The 9,624-nt window shown below is 40.2% G+C and overlaps 1 protein-coding gene across 1 annotated transcript; it reads right to left on the reverse strand.

Moving 5' to 3' along the window:
• Positions 1-978: 978 nt before the first annotated feature.
• Positions 979-9,220, reverse strand: LOC145994430 (uncharacterized). Its single transcript, XM_083130560.1, has 5 exons — positions 9,099-9,220; positions 6,392-6,524; positions 5,310-5,465; positions 3,430-3,584; positions 979-1,209 (listed from the first exon to the last, which is right to left on the reverse strand). Exons 1-5 carry the CDS (start codon positions 9,200-9,202, stop codon positions 1,038-1,040), a joined length of 720 nt encoding a protein of 239 aa, XP_082986686.1. The 5' UTR covers positions 9,203-9,220; the 3' UTR covers positions 979-1,037.
• Positions 9,221-9,624: the final 404 nt, after the last annotated feature.

Below are 9,624 nucleotides of genomic sequence, written 5' to 3' on the forward strand. Positions count from 1 at the left end.
ACTACAACAACTTTCATATCCGTGGCCGGTATGAGATAACACCCAACTTTCATTGACTGAATTCCATCGAATTATCTCGCACAGCACACTTAATTCGGGTAGGGGAATCGGAATTTAACTCGCCGGTCGAGAGTTTTCAATGAGGAAAAATTAGTGGCTGTGCTGGAATCGAAGATTCCTCTCTACTAATGAGGGAAAATTAGCGGTTGTGCTGGATTCGGGGATTCCTCTCTACTATAGTTTATTCCGTAAAATATCGTTAAAAAAGTCCTCGTGACAGGTTACAACTGGAGTGAAAGAGATCGACCTGTATGTTATCTAACTCGTGAAAGATCGTAAAAAAATAAATAGGTTAAGTTATATCACGTAAGATCGTAGCATACCTACAAAGGACGAGGTAGGAAAAAACCGAGTAAAGGTGAAGATTGTACTGGAACGTCGTCCAACGCCACAAAATCCACAAAACAATCATCACAATATGATATAACTGAGGCTAAATCCATAGAAAAAGAGAGATACCTACGAAGGATGTTGCAGAATCCGCTAATACATACTACTTTTATTTGGAGGATTTTGTACAGTAAAATTAACTTACGAAAATTACGTTTGTCGATTAATTTAAGCCACTCGACCTTCGCAAAGTACGGTGTCAAATGCTCTGAATATTTTAGATCGAATACGAAACGAATGCAGTCGTTTAGCTTGCTCCTGATCTCTAACGAAACTGAATTGGCAACATCGCATTTACTCCACGTGGCCTTGACAGGAGCTGTCAGTTCCTAAAACGGACGCTATTGGTTGGAAAGGTTTTAGGGGTTTGAAGTAAAGTGGCGTTCCAACCAGGACTTGAACCATACAACACAGTTAAGCTAGAGTTTAAAGCACGATGCTTGGCTATAAATACAGATATCACATTTGATATTACCTAAACCATCAAAGAATTCAACGAAACTGTGAAGAAATTACTAGATAAGTAAATTCACAAAGAAAACTTTATTTTGATACATAAATAGATGCTAGTGTGTGACAGTCACAATTTAAGGGTGGGGAGGCAAACCAACTGCAGCCAGTACATCCTCGAAATTGGCGCTAAAGGCCACGTGTATATCAAAAGAGCCATCTAGTAGCGCCCTCAGTAAGGAACCAGCCACGCCGTCAGAGACCTCTGGGTGTTGGTGGTCCACCCAGGAAATCTGATAATTGTACAAGCTGCAAAAAATAGAAAGCTGCATTAGGTCTAGCAGTATAATGAAGCCTCAGTAGCCTAAGTGAAGAATCAGACAATTTTTGTTTTGCACATATTTACTTGTCATCAATTGAAAAATAAGTATTCAATTACAGTGGTAATTCAATATAAATCGAAAGTTAAATATAAATATGGAAATCAAAAAATATATATACACACTATATGTTATATACACATAGGATATATATATATACATATATATATATATATATATATATATATATATATATATATATATATACCTAGCTGATTGCCAGGCGTTGCCCGGGTATTGATTTATCCCAATCATCTATTAGACAGGAAAATAATGAATTCCAACTATAGTTTAAAATAAATTTTCCTCGTCACTTTCTGGCATGAAGTTGCCTTGAAGGTAGGCTAACCCGCCGCACTGTTCAGTATATTTGGTTGCCTTGCTCTCAGGGTAATGTCAGCAATTAGCTTTTCCCACCCCAACTCTAGTGGTGCCATACGTGTCTTACCTACACGGTATTTCTTTCCAGATTGTAAGTGATATGTGTACCAAGTTTGGTTGAAATTGCTCCAGGCCAGCGAGAGTTATGCCGGAACAAACATACATACATCCATTTTTATATACGAGATAGATACATAATAACTCGTGGCGGAACAGCCCATTGAGAGCTCAGGCCTACCTACCGACTGCCGGCCTCACTACTCACTCACTCACTCAAGGTGGGAGATCGTCCAACCAGTTAAGGGGTGACGTGTGTTCAGCACGAACCCCCAGTCTTTCTTGTGGGTTTTCATGACCAAGTTGCGCTATTCAAATCTGAATTGCAAAGATGTCAGAAGAAGTGTGGGTCCGGTAACTGTATTGGAGCCAGTAGAAAATTGTGACCAATTTTAATACCCAAATATACACAAATCGTTCGTATTCTTAGTTACGCTGTCAGTTTCAAGTCCAACACGCGAGAGAAGGTTTTCAATATTAAAGAGGTTTCAAAATTCAAAGGGAGCTTCTCGGCAGAAGGACCTTGCTCTGTTAATTGTACAGTCACCGACAATAAAAATGGGACACCCAGATCTTGAAATACTCGCTTCTCTGCAAGGTGTTGTGTGTGTTGCCTAACTATGCGGCAATAAGTGGATTTTAATAGCAAATTTTCAATGGCATCATCTACCAGCCTCGTAGAGTTATGCAACACACAAAACGCCTTGTAGGCCAGCGAGAATTTCAGGAACTAGGTGTACCAGTTTTATTGCCGTTGTGCATAGGAATATTGAAATCAACACCAATGATGTCAATTTTCATTTTGTAGCAAGGAGGAAAATACCAGGGTTGTTAGAGGCCCAGGAATTTTAAATAAATTCAATTCCGGTCCAGGAGAGAAAATCAGGACGCGTAAATGGGTTCTGGACCGTAAAGAACCTTTTTATCTGTAAAGTATTTCAATTCGGTCCAGGAACCTTTTTTCCCGCATCAATTTAAATACGGTCGAGACACCTTTTTTCAGGAACAATTAAAATACCGTCCAGGAACATTTTTTTAAATGTAACAATACGCATCTTGGACCGAATTTATATTGTGCGAGAAAAAGGTTCCTTTCCTGTAGCAGAATCCAATAGAACCCATTAGAAATTATGGGTTCATGGCTCTTTAGTATTTTCCACGGTTGGGTCTACTTCATGACTGGTTTCCACGTGTTCGAGTAAGTGCTTTCATTCATTCATTCTTTCTCATTTCATATACAGCCCTTAGGATAGGCTTATATGTAGGTCACGTGAGAGCGTTTGGTTCAACCTTTGATGTGATCAGGGTATCAAAATCCAATCTTCCACGACACGGAAGGCCAAAATTTACTAACTTGTACCATCTTTACATAAAATGAACAGAAAAGTATTTTTTAAAAAGGTATTTTCACCTCCACATTCAATAAGAATTACAATTCTGAAACTAGTATTTTCCACGGTTGTTAGTTTCAGAATTGTAATTCTTATTGAATGTGGAGGTGAAAATACCTTTTTAAAAAATACTTTTCTGTTCATTTTATGTAAAGATGGTACAAGTTAGTAAATTTTGGCCTTCCGTGTCGTGGAAGATTGGATTTTGATACCCTGATCACATCAAAGGTTGAACCAAACGCTCTCACGTGACCTACATATAAGCCTATCCTAAGGGCTGTATATGAAATGAGAAAGAATGAATGAATGAAAGCACTTACTCGAACACGTGGAAACCAGTCATGAAGTAGACCCAATCATTGGCATTGTAGTCAGTGAGGAACCCCATTTGAGAGCTGTTGGTGTGGACTGAAGCTCCGATGCTGCCTTCGTACCTGTAGCCATCATTAATACGAACGGAGAAGTCATAAGTCACCTGAAATCAGTTGGAAGCAATTCTCAGAATTCATCTGAAAATATATACATTGGTCAACATCATCGTTTGGTCTTAGGGCAATACTATACTCTATCCGCGCATAGCGGCAGAGAAGTGGGGGGAAATCGAGTGGGGGGAGCGAAGCAGTACACGTTGCTGCGAAGGCTGGTAATTGCAGTCGATTTTCCCCTCCAGGCAATCCCGTTCCCTCTCATGTGTTCTTTGGAGGAACCGTGTCGCGTCACTACTTGCTCAGAGACTTGTTTTCGTTCGTTTGCTCCAAAGATACCCGGAACAGAGTATACTTTTCTTACATCGACCTCTTAAGTCAACAGTATACTCTATCCTAGGGGTGTGCGCAGTAAGCGAATGGAAACAAGTCCTCTGCGCAAGTAGAACTCGAGAGTGCTCGACCAATGAACGCGTGAGAGGGAAAGGGATTGCAGCTAGCAGCCGTTTGCAGCAGCGCGCACTGCTTTGTTTCGCCCAGTCGCATTTCCCCTTCTTTACCATTTGGCGCGGTGTTGCCCCGCAGATTCATGGCCTGATAATGTTATGTAATTGTATCTTTCTTAGAATCAAACTAAGCATTTAATTACGTTTTTTTTAGTGATTTTGATAAATGGCTTGTATCCCTGTATTAGTGAAGCGTAGAAATAGCCTCAGAGACAACGCACCCATTATCACTTTTAATAAACAATGTTACGTCCTTTTATATACTCTCCTATCCAATGGTCGAGATAAGAAAACGAACTTATTTCAAACATAATTAACAAGGCAACGACGCTAATGTAAAATTGAAAGTTTTCGAATAAATCTAGAGGATTTAGTAGAAGAGGAACATGATGAAATACAGAGAAAGAGATTGGAATTAAGCAAACAACACGATTACAGGAAGAAATAAATGGAGAAAGTTGAGTACAGGCGTTGAAAACGGATAACGAAATTGTTTTAGCATTTGAGTTAAAGTGAGGATAGTTTGCGATTGACATCTAGTGAGAAGATTTGAAACTACACTGGATGTAAATGCTTGCATAGGCGGGTCTCCCTTATCACACAACGCTAGGACAACTTTGTGTTCTGACGTCACTGAAAAAGCCTTTAATTGATAGGTTAAATGCCTACGTTGTTAGGTTAGGCTTTCTCTTAGCATAAATAATACATTTTCAGTGTATTTATGCTAAGAGAACCAAACCTAACAGACCTAACCTAATAACTTAGGCATTAATCGTCTGACGTCGGAACAGCGTTGTGCGATAAGGGAGACCCTGCATGGGCAGGTGGAAGCATGTTCATAACTCAAACACCATCTTCGTTGTTGGGCTAACTGTAGTGTATTTATGCTAAGGGTTTTAAACAACCCTATCCACGAAAGCATCCCGCGCTTACTACTACACAGAAGCTAGATAATGAATACATCCTGTTATATATCTATTCTTATAACGTCTTTTTAACTATTTGTGTGATATTGACAATGCAATTAATTTACATATTATTAGATAGTGCTACATAATATTTATATTATTGTTACGTATAAATTATATTAACGTATTAATATAAATATTTATATTATTATTATTATTTCTGAAACACTGGTTCGGATCCCCCCTCCCCCCGTAATATATTTCAAGATACATGCCTGGATGAAGAATCGATAAAACATGGAAAATATGTTTATGAATGAATTTTAAAATATTAACCATATTACCCTTTTTTTTTACCAACCTGTGCGGGGTCGAAAGATAACACGAACTCCAAGAGCAACTCCTCGGTTTCATTGTCGTAGGTGGCAATGGCGTCGCCCACTCTCGAGATGTTGGCCAATCCGAAAAAGATGCCGTTGGTCATCAAGAAATCCACTATCTCCACGGTTCCGTCAATCTGGGAAAGAAAGGGACAAGATTTTTCCTCATAACAATCAGCTTAGCGAAAAACAGTGCAATGTTTTTACTGTGCCACTATTTCAAGTCCCGGATTGGCAGCCCGCAGTTTTATTGCACTACCATCACTACGATTATTATATTTACTAGACGAAATGAATCAACCCATCGTTGTGTGCAGTGTTGCCACGTTACACGTACATCTTTACTCTGTTGAATATTAATCCGTATAAAATCGGTTTCGAAATGTGAACTTATAATAATAATGGATTTTGAATACAGAGCTTCAAATCAAGAGCAATATTGTAGGACTACCCAATACTAAGAAAACATTGTTTTGCATAATTGATGATAACGGCTTTTTGGACAAATTTTAAAAATCTGAAAATTAAGAATTGTCTTTTATACCTTTCTGCCTCCACCATACTAAAATGTCATCACAATCAGACCGCCCGTTTTTCATTTATAGAATATCAAAGAGAGAGATCGTTTCCAAAACTAAAAAAAAGGATACTTTTTTGTTCTCGCGAGGGTAAAAGATAAAAAGGCATACTCGAAAAATAATGTTGCTTAGCATAGAGTAACGCAGAATTGAAAACGCTAAATTTTGATGTAATCCGTTTTATACGTAGGTCAACTGGTTAATTTTTAATTCGAGTCCAAACTCTGGTATCTATAATTTTTAATCCAATAGTAGTCTACTCATAAACATACAGTAGGGAATACTAATGTATCGCACGGGAAACTAAACATATGAGTAGGTTAGGTGGAGTGAGGCTATGAGAAAGGCATAATATCAGGTTTTCAGACATGACTTACACAACTTTCCGGTAGGTCTATGTAGATCCGCCGGTGTGAAAACAGAAACAATTCCACCAACTTATTCTTACTCAAATTCACTGAGGAAGCTAAAAAGATTCTACTCACTTCAGCCTCGAAATGCCCATAATCATAAACCAGGTTAACGCTGTCTCCATTTGCTTTGAATATCCGTGAGTACTCTGCCAGGAAGTTATCGACATATGTATTGTAATCGGCTTCTTCGACTGATGGATGGATTCTGAAAAGTAAGTCACTATTTTAGAGCCTTTCTACTTTTAAAGATCTAAATTCGATTTTAATTATTTATCAATAAGTTATCTGCAAATATAATTATTGAAATTCACGATAATCAAATTGTCTATTGCTGTTTTAATTAAATATCTCTTACATCGTGTGTCTTTATAAGGACTGGAATTGCCTTCATCTTGTTACATGTAGATAGTATTCACTAGTTTTCTCTTATGTAAAGTTTATTATATTATGTATATTGTAAAGTATATTATGTTCAACGCAATTGAGAGGTGTGTCGTTCTGTGCTGTACTAAATAATAATCGACGATGTTACATATATACAGGGTGATTCTAAAGGTAGGGTACAAACGAAAACCACAGATTCCTCCCATGAAATAGAGACGAAAGTGCCTCTTCCACTTTGCCGAGAGATGCCTCCGTGAGGAGCTAGACAACGCCGAAAACGTGTGAAAATGAACTTCACACCGCTGTAAAGCCAGTACCAGTGAAGATAGAAAGGCGGAACAAAAGAAGTCAAAATGAACACCAAAGTCGTCCATCCGAAAATCACCAGGCGGCAGCTGCGCAGCGAATGCGCATGGGGTTCCACAAAGGAAATAGGAGTGTCCCGCAACACAAGTGAAGGGAAAGGGTAGCGATCGACAACGGTAGGGACAAAAGAAGCAATGAAGCATGAAGTAACAATTGCACAGCGGGAAACAAACACCATGACTGAAGCAGTGCAGTCAAGAAAAGTAGTGTGGGGTTGGGTACGTGGTCCTATCTGTACGTGCACCTTTCATTGGCAATAACATCCTGTGCCCGTAGTTGCTGTGTTTGGTCTGCTGGCGCACGACCTCTGAGCGACATCCCCTCGGTGATGCTACGGGGAATCCCTCCTCCCGCATTTGTTGTCTCCTTGGCAGGTCGCCGTCCGGTCCTCTTTCTCTTTTGTTGCACCGTGCTTTGTTCTTGCTGCGGTGTCTCCCCACTGTATTTGGGGACTCCCCATGCGCTGCACCGAGAGCGCCGCCATTTCTGCCCCGAACCACGTATGCGTCTGTTGCCTGTCGAGTGTCACGGACCACTTTGCTTGCATTCTCGGTGTGTTTCTTCGTCCTACGTCGTCCTCCCGTGGTTCTGCAACCCCGCACTACTTTTCTCGACTGCACTGCTTCAGTCATGGTGTTTGTTTCCCGCTGTGCAATTGTTACTTCATGCTTCATTGCTTCTTTTGTCCCTACCGTTGTCGATCGCTACCCTTTCCCTTCACTTGTGTTGCGGGACACTCCTATTTCCTTTGTGGAACCCCATGCGCATTCGCTGCGCAGCTGCCGCTTGGTGATTTTCGGATGGACGACTTTGGTGTTCCTTTTGACTTCTTTTGTTCCGCCTTTCTATCTTCACTGGTACTGGCTTTACAGCGGTGTGAAGTTCATTTTCACACGTTTTCGGCGTTGTCTAGCTCCTCACGGAGGCAACTCTCGGCAAAGTGGACGAGGCACTTTCGTCTCTATTTCATGGGAGGAATCTGTGGATTTCGTTTGTACCCTACCTTTAGAATCACCCTGTATAAGCCTTGAGGCCCCCCATATCAGATGCTGTCGTTCAAAGAAGCTCGAACCGGCCCCCGTGGCGTAGTGGTTAGCACATCGCGTTACGACGCCAGGGTTACCGGGTTCGCTTTGATCATTTCATTTGTTTTTGTTTATTTTACATCGCTTTTCTGCCGCTTTTGGCTAATCGCGAAGATGAGAATGAGTGATGATGTGATGAAATTGATGAAGGGACACTCCGGGTTCTCGGGTTCGAATCCTGTCCAGGGGCTCTTTGGGAGTGTCCTTTTATCAGTTTCATTACATCATCACTCATTCTCATCTTCTCAATTAGCAAACAGTGGGAGATTATGTAAGTAAAGCAAACCAAATCAACTAATCAATGTCTTCAGTAACTAAATGCAAAAAAGATCTTGCCTTGTTATCTCTCTGTCCAAAAACTTTGAACTACAGTAAACCTATTACCTCTCAGAAAACTTAGTGAGGAAGAAGAAACTGTTAAAAATGAGTGCAGGCTGATGAAATATGCCCCAGGATATTATATCTTCCGGAATCTGACATTTTTTTCTAAAAAAAAAACCTTGTTGAAAACGATCTTGAAAATAGCGTCACACACACACATACTCGAGCACAATTTCGTATCCACATCTATGTATGAAGATTGAACTTTATACATGAAATGAAAGACTTCCTAGCACCACTCTGTGTGTGTGTTTGTGTGGTGCAACGTGGGACTTTACTTAGGGGGGAGGGGCAGGTATGAACTTCAGGCTTAACTTTTTGGGGGGATCAGAGTCGAAACGTTTTTCATCCCATAAAAATAGTGTCCAGGATTATTTCCTGAATAACTGTTACATTTGCCAAATCTTAAATATTATTATTTATTACTTAGCTCCTCAGGTCTTAGGATGTTAACAAAAGTATTCTTAGCTTACAAAATTTAACAAGCCTGAATATTTGGGGAGGGGGCAAATGCTCCCCTTGCCCCCGTCAAGTTACGCCTATGTTTGCGTCGATCTACTCACCTGAGTTTTCTGCTTCCCACGTGGGAATTTTTGGTCGTGTGACTCTTCACAGCTTCTGCCGACACAAGGAGTGCAAGGGAGATTAGAGCGAGATACAGTTTCATGTTTGTTAAGTAGATAGAAATATCTGAAAGTAAAGATAAATATAAAATTACTACAATTTCTACCTACCAGAAACCATGTACGGGACACACACGCGCACAAAGACGCACATGCATGTTAAATTTTAAAATCCAAAGATTGGGTGAAATTTTTTTTATTGTATTGAAAAACATGCAAAGATACGTGATGATTTTATTTCAAATAACTTCACACGCAGAAAATCTACTCGTAAATATTTCCCATGATGGTCAAACCAGAAACGTATACTCTATCCCGGGAATCTGTGGAGCAAAGCCGCGCACAAATGCAGAGTAGGGGAGAAAGCGAGCGGGTTGTTGGAAAGACTGGCAACGTCAGTCGCTTTTCCCATCCAAGCAATCCCGTTCCCTCTCGACTCACTACTTGCGTAGAGACTTGCTTTCGT

The sequence above is a fragment of the Lepisma saccharinum genome, chromosome 10 (genome assembly GCF_977018435.1).
Source record: "Lepisma saccharinum chromosome 10, izLepSacc3.1, whole genome shotgun sequence".
Lineage (NCBI taxonomy): Eukaryota > Metazoa > Arthropoda > Insecta > Zygentoma > Lepismatidae > Lepisma > Lepisma saccharinum.

Excerpts from the sequence above, each read along its gene's own strand:
- LOC145994430 (XM_083130560.1), bottom strand. The coding sequence starts at position 9,202 with ATGAAACTGTATCTCGCTCTAATCTCCCTTGCACTCCTTGTGTCGGCA. Across the intron at positions 6,525-9,098 it reads GTGGGAAGCAGAAAACTCAG|AATCCATCCATCAGTCGAAG; the intron begins GTGAGTAGATCG and ends CTTACTTTTCAG. Across the intron at positions 1,210-3,429 it reads ACTGGTTTCCACGTGTTCGA|CTTGTACAATTATCAGATTT; the intron begins GTAAGTGCTTTC and ends TATTTTTTGCAG.